Genomic DNA, 22,860 nt, shown 5'->3' on the forward strand with positions numbered 1-22,860 from the left:
TAATTTTAATGATAATATTTGGCTAAGATTATATTAAATAACCATTGTTAGTAACACATACTGCATAATTGGTCCATGCTGGTTCATTTTACTTTGTAATAAATGTCACTGTTAAATTTTTACCCATAGGGTTAAAAACTAAACAAAATAATAGATTTAATTTCATATTGTATCAGAGAATTTGTTTTGTGTATAATTAAATGGTATATCGCTCGTTAGTAGCTTGTTTAATAAATCTGTATATATCTTTCCAAACTGCATCCTCTTTACTTCACAAATATAATTCACTGTGTTTAAAAAGCTATCACATGATTAGAACTACTAAAAAATAAAAATACAAATATATTGGAGGTTACCGCTGAGATAGTTTTAATTATATCTGTAACCTTATATAAAATATACAACACGTGAAAGTTACTGCGGAGATAGTCATAATTAATATTGTATTCTAAAATATATAACAACACCTACATAGTAAAAGCATTTTTTAAATGTAAATTGATGCTTTATCATTTTATTTATACACATATATGTTCTGTCATATTTTTCTTCTTTATTATATCCAAAAAGAAAACAATAAATTAACTTGTTTAATGTAAATCATATTGCAATATGAAACATGCCATTTAAATGCAAACCACTTTTATTTGAATAAAAATAGAATGTGATAATGTAAGCTTTTAATTTTACAGAGAAAAATGTCTTATCTTTCTATATAATGATTTAAAAAAAAAATATTACAAAAAAAGGATACAACATAAATAAACTAAATTATAGGTGCTATACACATTGCTGATTATTTGTATACATTAAATGGTAAATTTTGAATGTATCATGATTTAAACAGTATATATATTCTGAAGATAATTAAAGAATTTAAATTCCAGTACCATTACAAATTGCCTCTGCTGTCCCCACCTACAGTGCATGGGAATGGAAAAAAATCATGAAAATATGCCAATAAAATGAAAAGTCTTTTTTTTTTTCTTATGTATTAAAATAATTACATTGTGTAGACTCAATGTCCATGCAAGTTCTTTTGTAAAATGATTGTTTAAATATAGATCATATTTCTTGCAAAATGTGTTCCATTGTACCATCTGCAACAGGCTGCATAGCTTCCTGTACATAAACTATGTACTCAGAAGCGTCTTCTCCTTGTGTATATACCGTAACGGTTTCAATCCCTTCAACATCATCAGATGAAACCACAAGGTGGTGCTGTTCACTTAAACCCACTGATGCTTGCTGCAAGGCTTCTTGGATCATTACCGTGTGATTGGCTGTGCGCTCCTCTTCTGTCACCTAAAAAAATGAAGGGGAATTTACATCATTGGATATAAATGTATATAACCATCACTGCAGCAAGAGAGTTAATCTTTAACCCAGAGCGTATTAAGTCAAATAATTACTGCACCTTTGGGCAAATACAGTTTCAACTAATACTGTTGACACTTCTTGTTAACCACGTGATCTCTAAACACCACATAGATGTTGACCAGCATTCTAACAGCATAAAACATATTGCCATTAAGCAAAATGCAAGTACAATTAAATGGAAAAACCTAGGTTGTAATATTACTGTAAACAGATAGAAAAAAAAGTGTTAACGGGATAGTCTACACCAGAATTTTTATTGTTTAAAAAGATAGATAATCCCTTTATTACCCATTCCCTAGTTTTGCATAACCAACACGGTTTTATTAATATACTTTTTACCTCTGTGATAATCTTGTATCTAAGCCTCTGCAAACTGCCCCCTTATTTCAGTTCTTTTGACAGACTTGCAGTTTAGTCAATTAGTGCTAGCTCCTAGAAACTCCACATGCATGAGCACAGTGTTATCTATATGACACACATGAACTAACACCCTCTAGTGGTGAAAAACTTTCAAAATGCCCTGAGAGAAGAGGCGGCCTTCAAGGGCTTAGAAATCAGCATATGAACCTCCTAGGTTTAGCTTTCATCTAAGAATACCAAGAAAACAAAGCAAAAAAACTTCTGTTTATTGCATATCAAGATCAGAGCAAAAACACGACGTTTCGGGGCCAATGCCCCTTAATCATGTGATAAAATTACATGCACAACACACCTGGTTAAATAGGCATTTACCTAGAAATTTAACCCTTCCATTCTAAACAGCAACCTGCTTAAGAAATCTTTAGCTCCATCTTCAGACCATACATAGAGTTGCGGAAAATGTATCCCCTTTGGTTCCATCAGCAGGCCATCAAATCAGCCAACTTCGGCTCCAAGTTATTGAACAGATCAAAACCCCTAGACGGGGTGGTAACAGAGATCTGTTACTTAAACAACGTGAAGCATTTTAAATCTTTAAATTAGATACCTTGGGACCGAAAGGGGATGAATAGGGAAATTAATTGGTCAACTTTTAACTAATATTTCCAATATCTTTCTTGGTTATTATTTCTGGTTAGTTCCTATTCATGCATATTAATGTTATACTTTATGAGCTTGTTATATATTTTCTGTGCTCTTTATAATAATCATACTATGTATGATTATGCATATTTAGGTTCTTAACTGTCAAAAACATAATTTATGTAAGAACTTACCTGATAAATTCATTTCTTTCATATTAGCAAGAGTCCATGAGCTAGTGACTTATGGGATATACATTCCTACCAGGAGGGGCAAAGTTTCCCAAACCTCAAAATGCCTATAAATACACCCCTCACCACACCCACAATTCAGTTTAACGAATAGCCAAGAAGTGGGGTGATAAAAAAGTGCGAAAGCATATAAAATAAGGAATTGGAATAATTGTGCTTTATACAAAAATCATAACCACCACAAAAAAGGGCGGGCCTCATGGACTCTTGCTAATATGAAAGAAATGAATTTATCAGGTAAGTTCTTAAATAAATTATGTTTTCATTCATGTAATTAGCAAGAGTCCATGAGCTAGTGACGTATGGGATAATGATTACCCAAGATGTGGATCTTTCCACACAAGAGTCACTAGAGAGGGAGGGATAAAATAAAGACAGCCAATTCCTGCTGAAAATAATCCACACCCAAAATAAAGTTTAATGAAAAACATAAGCAGAAGATTCAAACTGAAACCGCTGCCTGAAGTACTTTTCTACCAAAAACTGCTTCAGAAGAAGAAAATACATAAAAATGGTAGAATTTAGTAAAAGTATGCAAAGAGGACCAAGTTGCTGCTTTGCAAATCTGATCAACCGAAGCTTCATTCCTAAACGCCCAGGAAGTAGAAACTGACCTAGTAGAATGAGCGGTAATCCTTTGAGGCGGAGTTATACCCGACTCGACATAAACATGATGAATTAAAGATTTCAACCAAGATGCCAAAGAAATGGCAGAGGCCTTCTGACCTTTCCTGGAACCGGAAAAGATAACAAATAGACTAGAAGTCTTTCGGAAAGTCTTAGTAGCTTCAACATAATATTTCAAAGCTCTAACTACATCCAAAGAATGCAATGATTTCTCCTTAGAATTCTTAGGATTAGGACATAATGAAGGAACCACAATTTCTCTACTAATGTTGTTGGAATTCACAACTTTAGGTAAAAATTCAAAAGAAGTTCGCAACACCGCCTTATCCTGATGAAAAATCAGAAAAGGAGACTCACAAGAAAGAGCAGATAATTCAGAAACTCTTCTGGCAGAAGAGATTGCCAAAAGGAACAAAACTTTCCAAGAAAGTAATTTAATGTCCAATGAATGCATAGGTTCAAACGGAGGAGCTTGAAGAGCTCCCAGAACCAAATTCAAACTCCAAGGAGGAGAAATTGACTTAATGACAGGTTTTATACGAACCAAAGCTTGTACAAAACAATGAATATCAGGAAGAATAGCAATCTTTCTGTGAAAAAGAACAGAAAGAGCAGAGATTTGTCCTTTCAAGGAACTTGCGGACGAACCCTTATCTAAACCATCCTGAAGAAACTGTAAAATTCTCGGTATTCTAAAAGAATGCCAAGAAAAATGATGAGAAAGACACCAAGAAATATAAGTCTTCCAGACTCTATAATATATCTCTCTAGATACAGATTTACGCGCCTGTAACATAGTATTAATCACAGAGTCAGAGAAACCTCTTTGACCAAGAATCAAGCGTTCAATCTCCATACCTTTAAATTTAAGGATTTCAAATCCTGATGGAAAAAAGGACCTTGCGACAGAAGGTCTGGTCTTAACGGAAGAGTCCACGGTTGGCAAGAGGCCATCCGGACAAGATCCGCATACCAAAACCTGTGAGGCCATGCCGGAGCTACCAGCAGAACAAACGAGCATTCCTTCAGAATCTTGGAGATTACTCTTGGAAGAAGAACTAGAGGCGGAAAGATATAGGCAGGATGATATTTCCAAGGAAGTGATAATGCATCCACTGCCTCCGCCTGAGGATCCCGGGATCTGGACAGATACCTGGGAAGTTTCTTGTTTAGATGAGACGCCATCAGATCTATTTCTGGAAGTTCCCACATTTGAACAATCTGAAGAAATACCTCTGGGTGAAGAGACCATTCGCCCGGATGCAACGTTTGGCGACTGAGATAATCCGCTTCCCAATTGTCTATACCTGGGATATGAACCGCAGAAATTAGACAGGAGCTGGATTCCACCCAAACCAAAATTCGAGATACTTCTTTCATAGCCAGAGGACTGTGAGTCCCTCCTTGATGATTGATGTATGCCACAGTTGTGACATTGTCTGTCTGAAAACAAATGAACGATTCTCTCTTCAGAAGAGGCCAAAACTGAAGAGCTCTGAAAATTGCACGGAGTTCCAAAATATTGATCGGTAATCTCACCTCCTGAGATTCCCAAACTCCTTGTGCCGTCAGAGATCCCCACACAGCTCCCCAACCTGTGAGACTTGCATCTGTTGAAATTATAGTCCAGGTCGGAAGCACAAAAGAAGCGCCCTGAATTAAACGATTGTGATCTGTCCACCACGTTAGAGAGTGTCGTACAATCGGTTTTAAAGATATTAATTGAGATATCTTTGTGTAATCCTTGCACCATTGATTCAGCATACAGAGCTGAAGAGGTCGCATGTGAAAACGAGCAAAGGGGATCGCGTCCGATGCAGCAGTCATAAGACCTAGAATTTCCATGCATAAGGCTACCGAAGGGAATGATTGTGACTGAAGGTTTCGACAAGCTGAAATCAATTTTAGACGTCTCTTGTCTGTTAAAGACAGAGTCATGGACACTGAATCTATCTGGAAACCCAGAAAGGTTACCCTTGTCTGAGGAATCAATGAACTTTTTGGTAAATTGATCCTCCAACCATGATCTTGAAGAAACAACACAAGTCGATTTGTATGAGATTCTGCTAAATGTAAAGACTGAGCAAGTACCAAGATATCGTCCAAATAAGGAAATACCACAATACCCTGTTCTCTGATTACAGACAGAAGGGCACCGAGAACCTTTGTAAAAATTCTTGGAGCTGTAGCTAGGCCAAACGGCAGAGCCACAAACTGGTAATGCTTGTCCAGAAAAGAGAATCTCAGGAATTGATAATGATCTGGGTGAATCGGAATATGCAGATATGCATCCTGTAAATCTATTGTGGACATATAATGCCCTTGCTGAACAAAAGGCAAGATAGTCCTTACAGTTACCATCTTGAACGTTGGTATCCTTACATAACGATTCAATATTTTTAGATCCAGAACTGGTCTGAAGGAATTCTCCTTCTTTGGTACAATGAAGAGATTTGAATAAAACCCCATCCCCTGTTCCGGAACTGGAACTGGCATAATTACTCCAGCCAACTCTAGATCTGAAACACAATTCAGAAATGCTTGAGCTTTCACTGGATTTACTGGGACACGGGAAAGAAAAAATCTCTTTGCAGGAGGTCTCATCTTGAAACCAATTCTGTACCCTTCTGAAACAATGTTCTGAATCCAAAGATTGTGAACAGAATTGATGCACATTTCTTTGAAAAAACGTAAGCTGCAGCAACATCAGCCAATGATATAGCAGGTCTAAGAAGATTACCTGAACACAGATAAGCTTTTCTTAGAAAGGATTCAATTTTCCTATCTAAAGGATCTTTAAACGAAGTACCATCTGACGTAGGAATAGTAGTACGTTTAGCAAGGGTAGAAATAGCCCCATCAACTTTAGGGATTTTGTCCCAAAATTATAATCTGTCAGACGGCACAGGATATAATTGCTTAAAACGTTTAGAAGGAGTAAATGAATTACCCAATTTATCCCATTCTTTGGAAATTACTGCAGAAATAGCATTAGGAACAGGAAAAACTTCTGGAATAACCACAGGAGATTTAAATACCTTATCTAAACGTTTAGAATTAGTATCAAGAGGACCAGAATCCTCTATTTCTAAAGCAATTAGTACTTCTTTAAGTAAAGAACGAATAAATTCCATTTTAAATAAATATGAAGATTTATCAGCATCAATCTCTGAGACAGAATCCTCTGAACCAGAAGAGTCATCAGAATCAGAATGATGATGTTCATTTAAAAATTCATCTGTAGGGAGAGAAGTTTTAAAAGATTTTTTACGTTTACTAGAAGGAGAAATAACAGACATAGCCTTCTTGATGGATTCAGAAACAAAATCTCTTATGTTATCAGGAACATTCTGCACCTTAGATGTTGAAGGAACTGCAACAGGCAATGGTACTTTACTAAAGGAAATATTATCTGCATTAACAAGTTTGTCATGACAATTAATACAAACAACAGCCGGAGGAATAGCTACCAAAAGTTTACAGCAGATACACTTAGCTTTGGTAGATCCAGCACTAGACAGCGATTTTCCTGAAGTATCTTCTGACTCAGATGCAACGTGAGACATCTTGCAATATGTAAGAGAAAAAACAACATATAAAGCAAAATTGATCAAATTCCTTAAATGACAGTTTCAGGAATGGGAAAAAATGCCAAAGAACAAGCTTCTAGCAACCAGAAGCAATGAAAAATGAGACTTAAATAATGTGGAGACAAAAGCGACGCCCATATTTTTTAGCGCCAAATAAGACGCCCACATTATTTGACGCCTAAATGCTTTTGGCGCCAAAAATGACGCCACATCCGGAAAGCCAACACTTTTGGCGCAAAATAACGTCAAAAAATGACGCAACTTCCGGCGACACGTATGACGCCGGAAACGGAAAAGATTTTTTGCGCCAAAAAAGTCCGCGCCAAGAATGACACAATAAAATGAAGCATTTTCAGCCCCCGCGAGCCTAACAGCCCACAGGGAAAAAAGAGTCAAATTTTTGAAGGTAAGAAAAATGATTAATTCAAATGCATTATCCCAAATATGAAACTGACTGTCTGAAAAATAAGGAATGTTGAACATTCTGAGTCAAGGCAAATAAATGTTTGAATACATATATTTAGAACTTTATAAACAAAGTGCCCAACCATAGCTTAGAGTGTCACAGAAAATAAGATATACTTACCCCAGGACACTCATCTACATGTTTGTAGAAAGCCAAACCAGTACTGAAACGAGAATCAGCAGAGGTAATGGTATATAAATAAGAGTATATCGTCGATCTGAAAAGGGAGGTAAGAGATGAATCTCTACGACCGATAACAGAGAACCTATGAAATAGACCCCGTAGAAGGAGATCACTGCATTCAAATAGGCAATACTCTCCTCACATCCCTCTGACATTCACTGCACGCTGAGAGGAAAACCGGGCTCCAACTTGCTGCGGAGCGCATATCAACGTAGAATCTAGCACAAACTTACTTCACCACCTCCATAGGAGGCAAAGTTTGTAAAACTGAATTGTGGGTGTGGTGAGGGGTGTATTTATAGGCATTTTGAGGTTTGGGAAACTTTGCCCCTCCTGGTAGGAATGTATATCCCATACGTCACTAGCTCCTGGACTCTTGCTAATTACATGAAAGAAATGGTATTTGTCCCTACTTATGATGGTCTGTTATATGAACACTTTTTGGTTGTAACATCTTTAAATGTTGTTAAGTATCGAGTATGTGTTCATATACTCTGTACCCTCTGTCATATGTATCACTGGTTGCTTTATGTTTAAAATGATATGTATGAAGTAACAGTAACATTGTATACACATTTTTTCCAAAGGGGCTTCATAGCTGTTTTTAAATTTTGCACAACTATGTATGGTCTGAAGATGGCGCTAAAGATTTCTTAAGCAGGTTCCTGTTTAGAATATAAGGGTTAAATCCCTAGGTAAATGCCTATTTAACCAGGAGTGTTGTGCATGTAACTTTATCACATGATTAAGGGGCATTGGCCCCGAAACGTTGTGTTTTTGCTCTGATCTTGATATGCAATAAACAGAAGTTGTTTCGCTATATTAGGAGAATTTCCATTGCCTTTTTATAAATTAGATGGCTGTAAGGAGTTTCTTGAATGCTTGGTAATGGTTGCATGTTGTGTGTGTGTGTACAAGACTACTGTTACACTTCATCCACCCGTAATGAGACAGCCAATTTCAAATGAGCATAATTACAAATGCCAGGGACTAAACTACAGGGGGTGCAGAGGTTGCAATTGCGACTGGGCCCCCCAAGGGTGGGGGCCCAGCTTAAATTTTTTTTTTTTTACAATAAAAAACGTTGACCTGCCACTGCCTGCACCGATATCATGTGAGTGTGACATGATGCTTCACTAGTGTCTCTGACTACAGGGGTTAGTGTTTCTGTTTTACCCATTGGTGTTTATGTGTGTATGTGTATATGTATGTATGTGACTGTATGTGTATTTATGCATGTATATGTGTGTGTGTATGTTTGTGGAACGAACAAATTACAGACCTTGTAACTACAGCATGGGGGGCGAGGGGTAAACAGTGTCACTATACAGTACCACTATATATATAAGTACGGGGGGGCTGGACCATGTCACAGACTACTGTGGTCACTTTATAAAGTACTGGGGCAGTTAGGGTCAGGTCAGCCATCTCACCAGCAGATTACAGACTGTGTCACTAACTCACTATATACAGTTCTGGTGGGTTAAACAGTGTCACTATATACAGTAATAAGGGGTCAGACCATCTCAGACTGTGGGCACAGGGTACCTCCTTTTGCAGACATGTAATCTGATACACATTTTTTTCTGTGTTAATTGTAAAAAAAAAAAAAAAAAAAGATGTATCAAATTCACTTTTTTTGGGAGTGGGGGCATTTCTTAGATTCTTGCACCTGGGCCCTGTGGTTTCTAGTTACGCCTCTGGCAAGTGCACTATATGTCTCTCAATGCCCCTTCATTCATCTTGTAGTATAGTGTTGTAATGTATAGAGCGGCCCCACTCTTTCTATACTTTAATTAGAATGTGCTCACCCGCCTATTAAATAGTTATACCAGTGCCAATTCACTGTTTCCAGCTAAGTCACAGGGAAGTTCCCTTTGTGAACTACTGTGCATGTGCTAGAGGTACATTATCAGTTGAAATTGTGCCGTTATTTCTGGTAATGTTCCATGCACACTTTAACATCGGAGGCTATAAGACATAAAAAACAGCATTCCGAGGAAGACAGGGGAAAGGGGACAATAATTGTTAGTCTATGTAAGGAAATTAAAAGTACTTTGATTTTATTTTTTAAGGAAAAAAAACATGAATTTATCAGGTAAATTCTTACCTAAATTATTTCTTTCATATTGGCAAGAGTCCATGAGCTAGTGACGTATGGGATATACATTCCTACCAGGAGGGGCAAAGTTTCCCAAACCTCAAAATGCCTATAAATACACCCCCCACCACACCCACAATTCAGTTTAATGAATAGCCAAGAAGTGGGGTGATAAGAAAGGAGCAAAAGCATCAACAAGGAATTGGAATAATTGTGCTTTATACAAAAAAAACATAACCACCATAAAAAGGGTGGGTCTCATGGACTCTTGCCAATATGAAAGAAATTAATTTATTAGGTAAATTCTTACATAAATTATGTTTTCTTTCATGTAATTGGCAAGAGTCCATGAGCTAGTGACGTATGGGATAGCAATACCCAAGATGTGGAACTCCACGCAAGAGTCACTAGAGAGGGAGGGATAAAAATAAAGACAGCCAATTCTGCTGAAAAATTAATCCACAACCCAAATCAAAAGTTTTAATCTTTAAAATGAATAAAACTGAAATTATAAGCAGAAGAATCAAACTGAAACAGCTGCCTGAAGTACTTTTCTACCAAAAACTGTTTCTGAAGAAGAGAAAACATCAAAATGGTAGAATTTAGTAAAAGTATGCAAAGAAGACCAAGTAGCTGCTTTGCAAATATGATCAACAGAAGCTTCATTCTTAAAAGCCCAGGAAGTAGAAACTGACCAAGTAGAAACTGACCTAGTAGAATGAGCCGTAATCCTCTGAGGCGGGGATTTACCCGACTCCAAATAAACATGATGAATCAAAAGCTTTAACCAAGATGCCAAAGAAATGGCAGAAGCCTTCTGACCTTTCCTAGAACCAGAAAACATAACAAATAGACTAGAAGTCTTTCTGAAATCTTTAGTAGCTTCAACATAATATTTCAAAGCTCTTACCACACCAAAGAATGTAAAGATCTCTCCAGAGAATTCTTAGGATTAGGACACAATGAAGAAACAACAATTTCTCTACTAATGTTGTTGGAATTCACAACCTTAGGTAAAAATGTAAATGAAGTCCGCAATACCACCTTATCCTGATGAAAAATCAGAAAAGGAGACTCACAAGAAAGAGCAGATAATTAAGAAACTCTTTGAGCAGAAGCGATGACCAAAAGGACCAATACTTTCCAAGAAAGTAATTTAATGTCTAGAGAATGCATAGGCTCAAACAGAGGAGCCTGTAAAGCTTTTAAAAACAAATTAAGACTCCAAGGAGGAGAGATTGATTTAATGACAGGCTTAATACGAACCAAAGCCTGTACAAAACAATGAATATCAGGAAGATTAGCAATTTTCTGTGAAATAGAACAGAAAGAGCAGAGATTTGTCCTTTTTAAGGAACTTGCAGACAAACCCTTATCTAAACCATCCTGAAGAAACCGAAAAATTCTAGGAATTCTAGAAGAATGCCAAGAGAATTTATGAGAAGAACACCATGAAATGTAAGTCTTCCAAACTCAGTAATAAATCTTTCTAGACACAGATTTACGAGCATGCAACATAGTATTAATCACTGAATGAGAGAAACCTCTATGAATAAGCACTAAGTGTTCAATCTTCATACCTTCAAATTTAATGATTTGAGATTCTGATGGAAAAATGGGCCTTGAGATAGAAGGTCTGGCCTTAACGGAAGTGGCCAAAGTTGGCAACTGGACATCCGAACAAGATCCGCATACCAAAACCTGTGTGGCCATGCTGGAGCCACCAGCAGTACAAACAAACGCTCCATTATGATTTTGGAAATCACTCTTGGAAGAAGAACTAGAGGCTTCCGCCTGAGGATCCCTGGACCTGGACAGATACCTGGGAAGTTTCCTGTTTAAATGAGAAGCCATCAGATCTATTTCTGGAAGCCCCCACATCTGAACAATCTGAAAAAACACATCTAGGTGAAGAGACCACTCTCCCAGATGTAAAGTCTGGCGACTGAGATAATCCGCTTCCCAATTGTCTATACCTGGGATATGGACCGCAGAAATTAGACAGGAGCTGGATTCCGCCCAAGCAAGTATCCGAGATACTTCTTTCATAGCTAGAGGACTGTGAGTCCCACCTTGATGATTGACATACGCCACGGTTGTGACATTGTCTGTCTGAAAACAAATAAACTGTTCTCTCTTCAGAAGAGGCCAAAACTGAAGAGCTCTGAGAATCGCACGGAGTTCCAAAATATTGATTGGTAATCTTGCCTCTTGAGACTTCCAAACCCCCTGTGCTGTCAGAGGTCCCCAGACAGCTCCCCAACCTGAAAGATTTGCATCTGTTGTAATCACAGTCCAGGTTGGATGAACAAAAGAGGCCCTTTGAACTAAACGATGGTGATCAAACCACCAAGTCAGAGATAGTCGAACATTGGGATTTAAGGATATTAATTGTGATATCCTTGTATAATCCCTGCACCATTGATTCAGCATACAAAGTTGAAGAGGTCTCATGTGAAAATGAGCAAAAGGGATCGCGTCCGATTCTGCAGTCATGAGACCTAAAACCTCCATGCACATAGCTACTGAAGGGAATGATTGAAACTGAAGGTTACGACATGCTGCAACCAATTTCAGACGTCTCTTGTCTGTTAGAGACAAAGTCATGGATACTGAATCTATTTGGAAACCTTGTCTGAGGAGTCAAAGAACTTTTTGGTAAATTGATCCTCCAACCATGTTTTTGAAGAAACAACACTAGTCGTGTGAGATTCTGCAGAACGTAAAGACTGAGCAAGTACCAAGATATCATCCAAATAAGGAAACACCGGAATATCCCGCTCTCTGATTACAAAGAGTAGGGCACCGAGAACCTTTGAAAAGATCCTTGGAGCTGTCGCTAGGACAAAAGGAAGAGCAACAAATTGGTAATGCTTGTCTAGAAAAGAGAATCTCAGGAACTGATGGTGATCTGGATGAATCGGAATATGAAGATATGCATCCTGTAAGTCTATTGTGGACATATAATGCCCTTGCTGAACAAAAGGCAGAATAGTCCTTATAGTCACCATTTTGAATGTTGGTATTCTCACATAACGGTTCAAAATTTTTAGATCCAGAACTGGTCTGAAATAATTATACTTCTTTGGGACAATAAACAGATTTGAATAAATCCCCAGACCCCGTTCCTGAACAGGAACTGGCATAATTACCCCAGATACCTCCAGGTCTGAAACACACTTCAGGAAAGCCTGAGCCTTTTCTGGGTTCACTGGAATGAGAGAAAGAAACTTCTCACAGGCGGTCTTACTTTGAAACCTATTTGGTACCCTTGAGAAACAATGTTCTGAATCCAATGAGTTTGGATTGAATTGATCCAAACATCCTTGAAGAATTTTAGTCTGCCCCCTACCTGCTGAGCTGTAATGAGGGCCGCACCTTCACGCGGACTTGGGGGCTGATTTAGATCTTTTAAATGGCTTTGATTTATTCCAGACTGAAGAAGGCTTCCAATTGGAAACCGTTCCCTTAGGGGAAGGATCAGGTTTCTGTTCCTTATTTTGTCGAAAGGAACGAATACGATTAGCAGCCTTAAATTTACCCTTAGATTTTTTATCCTGAGGCAAAAAAGCTCCCATCCCCCCAGTGACAGTTGAAATAATTGAATCCAACTGAGAACCAAATAATTTATTACCTTGGAAAGAGAGAGAGATAGCAACGTTGATTTAGAAGTCATATCAGCATTCCAAGATTTATGCCATAAAGCTCTTCTAGCTAATATAGCTAAATACATATATCTGACATCAATTCTGATGATATTAAAAATGGCATCACAAATGAAATTATTAGCATGTTGAATTAACTTAACAATGCTATACACATTATGATCTGAAACTTGTTGTGCTAGGGTTTCCAACCAAAAAGTTAAAGCAGCTGTAACATCAGCCAAAGAAATAGCAGGCCTAAGAAGATGACCTGAACATAAATGAGAGTTCCTTAGATAAGATTCAAGTTTTCTATCTAAAGGATCTTTAAAAGAAGTACTATCTGCTGTAGGAATAGTAGTACATTTAGCAAGAGTAGAGATGGCCCCATCAGCTTTGGGGATCTTTTCCCAAAACTCCAATCTATCAGACGGCAAAGGGTACAGCTTCTTAAACCTTGAAGAAGGAGTAAAAGAAGTACCCAGTCTATTCCATTCCCTAGAAATTACATCTGAAATAGCATCAGGAACTGGAAAAACCTCTGGGATAACTACATGAGGTTTAAAAACTGAATTTAAATGTTTACTAGTTTTAATATCAACTAGTCTCCTCCATATGTAATGCAATCAACACCTCTTTCAATAAGGAACAAATATACTCCATTTTAAATAAGTATGAAGATTTGTCAGTGTCAATATCTGAGGCAGAATCTTCTGAACCAGATAGATCTTCATCAGAGATAGATGAATCAGAATGTTGTCGGTCATTTAAAAATTCATCAATTTTATGAGAAGTTTTAAAAGACCTTTTACGTTTATTAGAAGGTGGTATGACAGACAAAGCCTTCTGAATAGAATTAGAAACAAATTCTCTCACATTAACAGGAATATCCTGAGCATTAGATGTTGAAGGAATAACAACAGGTAATGGCTTACTACTAATGGAAATATTTTCTGCGTGTAAAAGTTTGTCATGTCAACTATCACAAATTACATGCACTTAGCTTTGGTAGAACCGACATTAGGATTCCAATAGTGGATTCTGAAACAGGATCAGATTGAGACATCTTGCAATATGTAAGAAAAAAAATAACATATAAAGCAAAATTAGCAATTTCTTATATGACAGTTTCAGGAATGGGAAAAAATGCAAACAGAATAAGCCTCTGGAAACAAGAAGCAAAAATACATGAAGACTTAAATAATGTCAAAAGTCTGGCGCCAAGAATGACACCCACAACTGACAAAATATTTTTTGCGCCAAAAATGTCTGCAACAAACACGAGTGTCATAGATGACGCAACTACGTGAAAATTCTCGGCGCCAACTAAGACGCCGGAAATGACGAAAATACGTCAACAAACGCAATTCTTGCGCCAAAAAGTCTCGCGCCAAGAATGACGCAATAAATTATAGCATTTTGCGCACCCGCAAGCATAACAGCCCGCAATTTAGAAGAAAGTCAATTTGAAAATTTCTGGTAAGAATTTTTTTTTTTTTTTTTTTTTTTTTTTTTTTTTTAAATATGTGCATTTCCCAAAATGAAATTGACAGTCTGCAAAAAGGAAAAATACTTATAAACCTGAATCATGGCAAATATAAGTACAAACATTATATTTAGAACTTTACATTTAAAGTGCCAAACCATAGCTGAGAGTGTCATAAATAAAAGAAAACATACTTACCAAAAGACACTCATCTACATAAAGTAGATAGCCAAACCAGTACTGAAACGAGAATCAGCAGAGGTAATGGTTTATAAGAGTATATCGTCGATCTGAAAAGGGAGGTAGGAGATGAATCTCTACGACTGATAACAGAGAACCTATGAAATAGATCCCCGTTAGGATGACCATTGCATTCAATAGGTAATACTCCCTTCACATCCCTCTGTCATTCACTGCACTCTGAGAGGAACCAGGCTTCAGCATGCTCAGAAGCGCATATCAACATAGAAATCTAGCACAAACTTACTTCACCACCTCCATAGGAGGCAAAGTTTGTAAAACTGAATTGTGGGTGTGGTGAAGGGTGTATTTATAGGCAGTTTGAGGTTTGGGAAACTTTGCCCCTCCTGGTAGGAATGTATATCCCATACGTCACTAGCTCATGGACTCATGGACTCTTGCCAATTACATGAAAGAAAACAATTGCTAAATAACCCCCCTACTAAGCTACCTTTGCACTAGTACTACAAACACATAACTTAACTTTAAAAGAAAATATAAAGACAGAGTAAAATTATTTTTGGTCATACAGTGTTACTAATTAATTCTTGTTTTTATAAGAAAATGGCCAGGGTGTCAGCACAACTTTATTTTTGTTCTTTTATGAGATTTTATGAGGTCTGTCACAACAATATAAATTATTAACGCAAGTTAGAACATCTTGCTTCAAATGCCAACCCTGGGACAGCTATCTATTTTTGTATTTTTCTAGTATGATAAATTATGATTTTGAATGGGGATTTGCATTTCAAAGTCTGTGTTTACACCACTTTATGTCTGAAAACTCTCATTTACATTCTTACAGAATAGCCTCAGGCACAGTCCCCTCTACAGAATAATAAAGAATAAAAATCCCTACCATTAAATAGAAGTTGATGGCTGCCTTAATTCCCTAAGTTGCAATCTATGTTCCTTTCAATACCTGCAATGTGTTGAAAACTCAACAAGAAAGGCTACCGCAGAAGATCATACCCTTGGGTTAAAGGAAGAGGAGGCCTGGCATTTAAAAGTAAATTCAGTCAACAGGAACTGATTGGCACAATGTTTGCATTTATTAGAGCTACAGTTCCCCTTGGAGATATTTCTAGTCATAAAGCTAAAATACTGATCGTTGCACCGCTTGCATTCACAAGGAAAGAAATTGAAATTGGCAAATGGAACAGGTAAATGTTTCAATTTGCTGATTGCAAATTACAAATAAAATGTCAAACTAAGCAAATACATGAAAACATATGAGTGGTCCATGAGTTGTTTTCCTCAGGTAGATGATAATTTAGCCACAGTTAAAGTTGTAGTGGCCACATTAGAGAGATACATGAAGTTAATTAAGATACATTTTGTTTGTTTAAAAAGATAAATAATCCATTTATTACCCATTCCCTAGTTTTGCATAACCAACACATTAATATTAATATATATTTTACCTCTGTAATTACCTTGTATCTAAGCCTCTGCAAACTGGCCCATTATTTCAGTTCTTTTGACAGACTTGCATTTTTGCCAATCAGTGCTGACTCCTAGGTAACGTCACGTGCGTGAGCTCAATGTTATCTATATGGCACACATGAACTAACGCCCTCTAGTGATGCAAAACTGTCAAAATGCATTCAGATTAGAGGCTGCCTTCAAGGTCTAAGAAATTATCATATGACCCTACCTGGTGTTAGCTTTCAACAAAGAATACCACAAGAACAAAGCAAAATTGGTGATAAAAGTAAATTGGAAAGTTGTTTAAAATGACATGCCCTATTTGAATCAAGAAAGTTTATTTTGGACTTGACTCTCCCTTTAAATAAAATTTATTGGAAATTAAAGTAACATTTTAGCAGCATAATATTGCAGTTTTTAGTTTCATGACTCTTTAATTTGTACTATTAAAACTATTAAATTCAATGCAGAGTTTTTACAACTGGAATATCATTTGTTCCATTCTCTTGGTATATTTTGTTGAAGGAGCAGTAATGCACTACTTGGAGCTAGCTGGAAACCAATGACAAGAGGCATATATGTGCAGCCACCAATCAGCAGCTTCTGGGCCTAGCTAGGTATACCTTCAAACAAATGATACAAAAGGAACAAAACAAATTAGATAGAAATACATTGGAAAGTTATTTAAAATTAAAATTGCATGCTCTAACTGTATCATCAATAAAAAAATGTGGGGTTCATTTCCCTTTAATGTTCCTGTCCTGAATATAACATACTTGTGAAGGTATGTTCCTATCGAGCAATGGTGCTGTTAGCGTTATACATTTCAGCCAGATAGCAATGTCCCCCAAGAGCAATGTTTTTAAATCCCAGGACTCCCTAACAGCCCAGATTTTCAGGATATCGAAACTAGAGCACAAGTAAAATAATTAGCTGATTAGTAAACATGGTTATCAACCTACTCTCAACCAAGGTAATCCTGAAAAACTGGCCTATTAGGGAGGGTTGGAATTGAAAATCCCTGCCCAAGGGAGAGACGTTTACTTGCTCTGAAATTCATTTTATTATTGGTTTTTGGTTTTAGTTTATATTATTCTCTTAAGAAAATCCATTTTTGATACTAGAGATAAATACGATAAACATATTTAAAACTATATTTTTATGCATAAAATAATACATTCTAACAGCAAATATAGAGTTAATATCAAAACAGTTAATGAAAGCACACAGGGCAACAGAAACTCACAAAAGCAATGGTGCATTTAGCGATCACAAGAGGGTCCAGTAAAAAAATAGGCAAGTCATCTTAATGCATAAAAAAAGTCTTTAAATGCACCTTACGTTTGCCCCTTTAACTACTTTCTGACCTGTGCTCACTTGGGAAGATTTCAGCAGACCTAGGGGAAAAGTCTATTGATTAGAAACACTAAAGAGGCCAACACTCATTTGGTGTAGAGTTATTGATATGCTGAACAGAGTTTGGGGATGGAAAGAGAAAACATTAATTGGTTGTGGGACCATTAGGATGTGATTAAGCACATAAAAACGAGTGACAGGGAGGTCATGTTGACAGTCATGGTTTAATGAGTTAAGAAAGGGGGTGTAAGAGTGATACTGTCATTTTCTTTTTCTTTTGATTACATTAATATTGCAGTTTTATTATTCTTGTAACTACTGTGGCTCAACAGACTGAAACATTTACATAATATTCAAAAGCAACAGTAATATCAAGAACACATACCTTAATCAGTATTTAAAAGGCAAACATAAATATTTCAGCACGGTAGAATTAAAGTGAATTGCTATAAGAAATATTTATTTTGGCTGAAAGATATAAAGTAAACACAGTACTTATTATGCATTTTCAGAACATCTTGTAGATAAAAAATAATCTCCATTTTATGAGATTTGTGATGATTTTGTTTACATGGCAATTAAAGATAGATAAATAACTGAAGGTAAATTACACTGACTGCAAATCATACACTATATCTATGCTAGTACTTATTCATTATAAAATTTCATAATAAATTACATATATATCATATATAATAATTGTGTTTGTAAGCGCCCGTCGCCGCCAGCAGTTGCGCACGCATCCTCAAAGGAATGTTAGAGGTGCGTGCGACAGCTTCAAGAGCTCCAACTCTCAGCTGTAATATAACAGCTGAGAGCTGGAGCTTCTGAAGCTTCAGGCATCTGCCGCATATCCAGCCGGAGCGCAATCGGTGCTCCGCCTCCATATGAGGCCAAATGCCTGACCGTTACAGACGGTGACCCTGTGTGTGTCACCATCTGTAACGATCTTCTGCGGGTGTCGGTGGGAGGTGTGAGTGGGAGGCCAGCTCCGCAGGGAAGGGGAGGCAGTGGGAGTGCCCTAATTAAAAAAAAAAAGGAAAGGGGAGAGAGCAAAAGAGAGAGGGAGGGAGAGCAAAAAAGAAGGGAGAGCAAAATAGAAGGGGGAGAGCGCAAAAGAGAAGGGGAGAGAGAGCAAAAGAGGAGGAGAGAGCAAAAGAGGAGGAGAGAGCAAAAGAGGAGGAGAGAGCAAAAGAGAGGGGGGCGAGAGCGCAAAAGAGAGGGGGGCGAGAGCGCAAAAGAGAGGGGGGCGAGAGCGCAAAAGAGAGGGGGGAGAGAGCGCAAAAGAGAGGGGGGAGAGAGCGCAAAAGAGAGGGGGGAGAGAGCGCAAAAGAGAGGGGGGAGAGAGCGCAAAAGAGAGGGGGGAGAGAGCGCAAAAGAGAGGGGGGAGAGAGCGCAAAAGAGCGGGGGGAGAGAGCAAAAGAGAGGGGGGAGAGAGCAAAAGAGAGGGGGGAGAGAGCAAAAGAGAGGGGGGAGAGAGCAAAAGAGAGGGGGGAGAGAGCAATCGAGAGTGGGGAGAGAGCAATCGAGAGTGGGGAGAGAGCAAAAGAGAGTGGGGAGAGAGCAAAAGAGAGTGGGGAGAGAGCGCAAAAGAGAGGGGGAGAGCACAAAATAGAGGGGGAGAGAGCGCAAAAGAGAGGGGGGAGAGAGCGCAAAAGAGAGGGGGGAGAGAGCGCAAAAGAGAGGGGGGAGAGAGCGCAAAAGAGAGGGGGAGAGAGAGCGCAAAAGAGAGGGGGAGAGAGAGCGCAAAAGAGAGGGGGAGAGAGAGCGCAAAAGAGGGAGAGAGCGCGCAAAAGAGGGAGAGAGAGCGCAAAAGAGGGGGAGAAACAGCGCAAAAAAGAGGGGAAGAGAGCAAAAGAGAGGGGAAGAGAACAAAAGAGAGGGGGAGAGAACAAAAGAGAAGGGGCGAGAGAACAAAAGAGATGGGGAGAGAGCAAAAGAGGAGGGAGAGAGCAAAAGAGAGGGGGAGAGAGCAAAAGAGAGGGGGAGAGAGCAAAAGAGAAGGGGCGAGAGAGCAAAAGAGAAGGGGCAAGAGAGCAAAAGAGAAGGGGCGAGAGAGCAAAAGAGAAGGGGCGAGAGAGCAAAAGAGAAGGGGCGAGAGAACAAAAGAGAGGGGGAGGGAGAGAGCAAAAGAGGAGGGAGAGAGCAAAAGAGAGGAGGGAGAGAGCAAAAGAGGGGGGAGGGAGAGCAAAAGAGGGGAGAGGGAGAGCAAAAGAGGGGAGAGGGAGAGCAAAAGAGGGGAGAGGGAGAGCAAAAGAGGGGGAGAGGGAGAGCAAAAGAGGGGGAGAGGGAGAGCAAAAGAGGGGGAGAGGGAGAGCAAGAGAGGGGGAGAGGGAGAGCAAGAGAGGGGGAGAGGGAGAGCAAGAGAGGGGGAGAGAGCGTAAAAGAGAGGGGGAGAGAGCATAAAAGAGTGGGAGAGAGAGCGCAAAAGAGAGAGGGAGAGAGCGCAAAAGAGTGGGAGAGAGAGCGCAAAAGAGAGGGGGAGAGAGCGTAAAAGAGTGGGAGAGAGAGCGCAAAAGAGAGGGGGAGAGAGCAAAAGGGAGGGGGGAGAGAGAGCAAAAGAGAGGGGGGAGAGAGAGCAAAAGAGAGGGGGGAGAGAGAGCAAAAGAGAGGGGGGAGAGAGAGCAAAAGAGAGGGGGGAGAGAGAGCAAAAGAGAGGGGGGAGAGAGAGCAAAAGAGAGGGGGGAGAGAGAGCAAAAGAGAGGGGGGAGAGAGAGCAAAAGAGAGGGGGAGAGAACAAAAGAGAGGGGGGAGAGAACAAAAGAGAGGGGGGAGAGAACAAAAGAGAGGGGGGAGAGAACAAAAGAGAGGGGGGAGAGAGCAAAAGAGAGGGGAGAGAGAGCAAAAGAGAGGGGAAAGAGAGCAAAAGAGAGGGGAGAGAGAGCAAAAGAGAGGGGAGAGAGAGCAAAAGGGGGGAGAGAGAGCAAAAGAGGGGAGAGAGAGCAAAAGAGAGGGGAGAGAGAGCAAAAGAGAGGGGAGAGAGAGCAAAAGAGAGGGGAGAGAGAGCAAAAGAGAGGGAGGAGAGAGCAAAAGAGAGGGAGGAGAGAGCAAAAGAGAGGGAGAGAGCGCAAAAGAGAGCAAAAGAGTGGGGAGAGAGCAAAAGAGTGGGGAGAGAGCAAAAGAGAGTGGGGAGAGAGCAAAAGAGAGGGGGGAGAGAGCAAAAGAGAGGGGGGAGAGAGCAAAAGAGAGGGGGGAGAGAGCAAAAGAGAGGGGAGAGAGAGCAAAAGAGAGGGGAGAGAGAGCAAAAGAGGGGGGAGAGAGAGCAAAAGAGAGGGGGGAGAGAACAAAAGAGAGGGGAGAGAGAGCAAAAGAGAGGGGAGAGAGAGCAAAAGAGAGGGGAGAGAGAGCAAAAGAGAGGGGAGAGAGAGCAAAAGAGAGGGGAGAGATAGCAAAAGAGAGGGGAGAGATAGCAAAAGAGAGGGAGGAGAGAGCAAAAGAGAGGGGGAGAGAGCAAAAGAGAGGGGGGAGAGAGAGCAAGAGAGGGGGAGAGAGAGAGCAAGAGAGGGGGGAGAGAGAGAGCAAGAGAGGGGGGAGAGAAAGCAAAAGAGGGGGAGAGAGAGCAAAAAGGGGGAGAGAGAGCAAAAGAGGGGGGGGGAGAGCAAAAGATGGGGGGAGAGAGAGCAAAAGAGGGGGAGAGAGAGCAAAAGGGGTGGTGAAAGAATCCACCTGGATGGCAGGGTGGTGAAAGAATCCACCTGGATGGCAGGGTGGTGAAAGAATCCACCTGGATGCAGCGTAAGCTGCATCCAGGTTGATTCTTTCACCACCCTGCCATTTTTTTAATCTACCTGGATGCAGCGTAAGCTGCATCCAGGTGGATTCCGAAAATGGCAGGGTCGTTCCGTCACCACAATAGACCGCCCTTCCAAAAATGGTAGGGTGGTTCCATCAACACAAAATACTGCCATCTGGGTAGGCTTTCCCGCTTATTTATATAAAAGAAGAGTTACAAACGTATTCCCCCAGTGGAAAAAAAAGCGGGGGGGGGGGGGAAAACACTCCACTCTCGCACAAACCCGATCAAGTATTCTCATGTGTGCTAACCGGACATGAAAATATGAATATTTCACATTCCAATGTTCTGCACATAACAGAATATGTTCTATTTATTCATAAATAAATATTTCTACATATATCTGATGTTTTTTTGGTACAATATATATATATATATATACCTGATTACATATACAGTAGGTATAGATATATACAGATATATAAATATATAGGAATATCTATTTAAAAATACTTAGAACATATTCTTCTATGCACAGAACACTGGAATGTGAAATATTTACAGTAAATACATTATTTAAACCTGTATTAAAGGAAAGAATATTGCATAAATATATGTTTTTATATGTTTTCATCTACTTTACTGCAAAGGGCTCCAACGCACTTACATACATATATACACACACACACACACACACACACAGACAGATGGCCCTCGATTTACGCCAGTTCAATTTGCGCCGTTTCAGAATAACAACCTTTTTTTTCAGTCACGTGACTGCTATTGAAAAGCATTAAGAAGCATTGCATTGATTAAAATAGCCAATAGGTGGAGCTGTCCGCTTGTGTTGAAGCAAAGATATGCAAAGCCAAGCACAGAAACAGGCTGGAATTAAAGGGGCACTGAACCCATTTTTTTTTCTTTCGTGATTCAGATAAAGCTTGCAATTTTAAGCAATTTTCTAATTTACTCCTATTATAAATTTTTCTTCATTCTCTTTATTTGAAAAAGAAGACATCTAAGCTTTTTTTGGTTCAGAACTCTGGACAGCACTTTTTATTGGTGGAAGAATTTATCCAACAATCAGCAAGAACAACCCAGGTTGTTCACCAAAAACGGGCCGACATCTAAACTTACATTCTTGCATTTCAAATAAAGATACCAAGAGAATTAAGAAAATTTAATAATAGGAGTAAATTAGAAAGTTGCTTTAAATTGCATGCTCTATGTGAATCACGAAAGAAAAAATATGGGTTCAGTGTCCCTTTAATTAGTCTAGCTAGACATGAGCTATCGAGCAGCTTTCCTGTCTATAAATCAGTCCAGATTGGAATGCATAGAAAGAAATGTTTGCAGAAAAATGTAAGTAAAGT

The 22,860-nt window shown here is 39.1% G+C and overlaps 1 protein-coding gene across 2 annotated transcripts in view; it reads right to left on the minus strand.

Moving 5' to 3' along the window:
- Nucleotides 1-345: 345 nt before the first annotated feature.
- Nucleotides 346-22,860, minus strand: part of ZFAT (zinc finger and AT-hook domain containing) — a 478,376-nt gene continuing 455,861 nt past the window's right edge. For both annotated transcript variants that reach the window (XM_053715378.1, XM_053715379.1), the window contains exon 16: nt 346-1,305. In XM_053715378.1, coding sequence (XP_053571353.1) covers nt 1,066-1,305 — 240 coding nt within the window. In that variant the 3' untranslated portion in view covers nt 346-1,065. The remainder of the gene's footprint in view (nt 1,306-22,860) is intronic.

The sequence above is a fragment of the Bombina bombina genome, chromosome 5 (assembly GCF_027579735.1).
Source record: "Bombina bombina isolate aBomBom1 chromosome 5, aBomBom1.pri, whole genome shotgun sequence".
Lineage (NCBI taxonomy): Eukaryota > Metazoa > Chordata > Amphibia > Anura > Bombinatoridae > Bombina > Bombina bombina.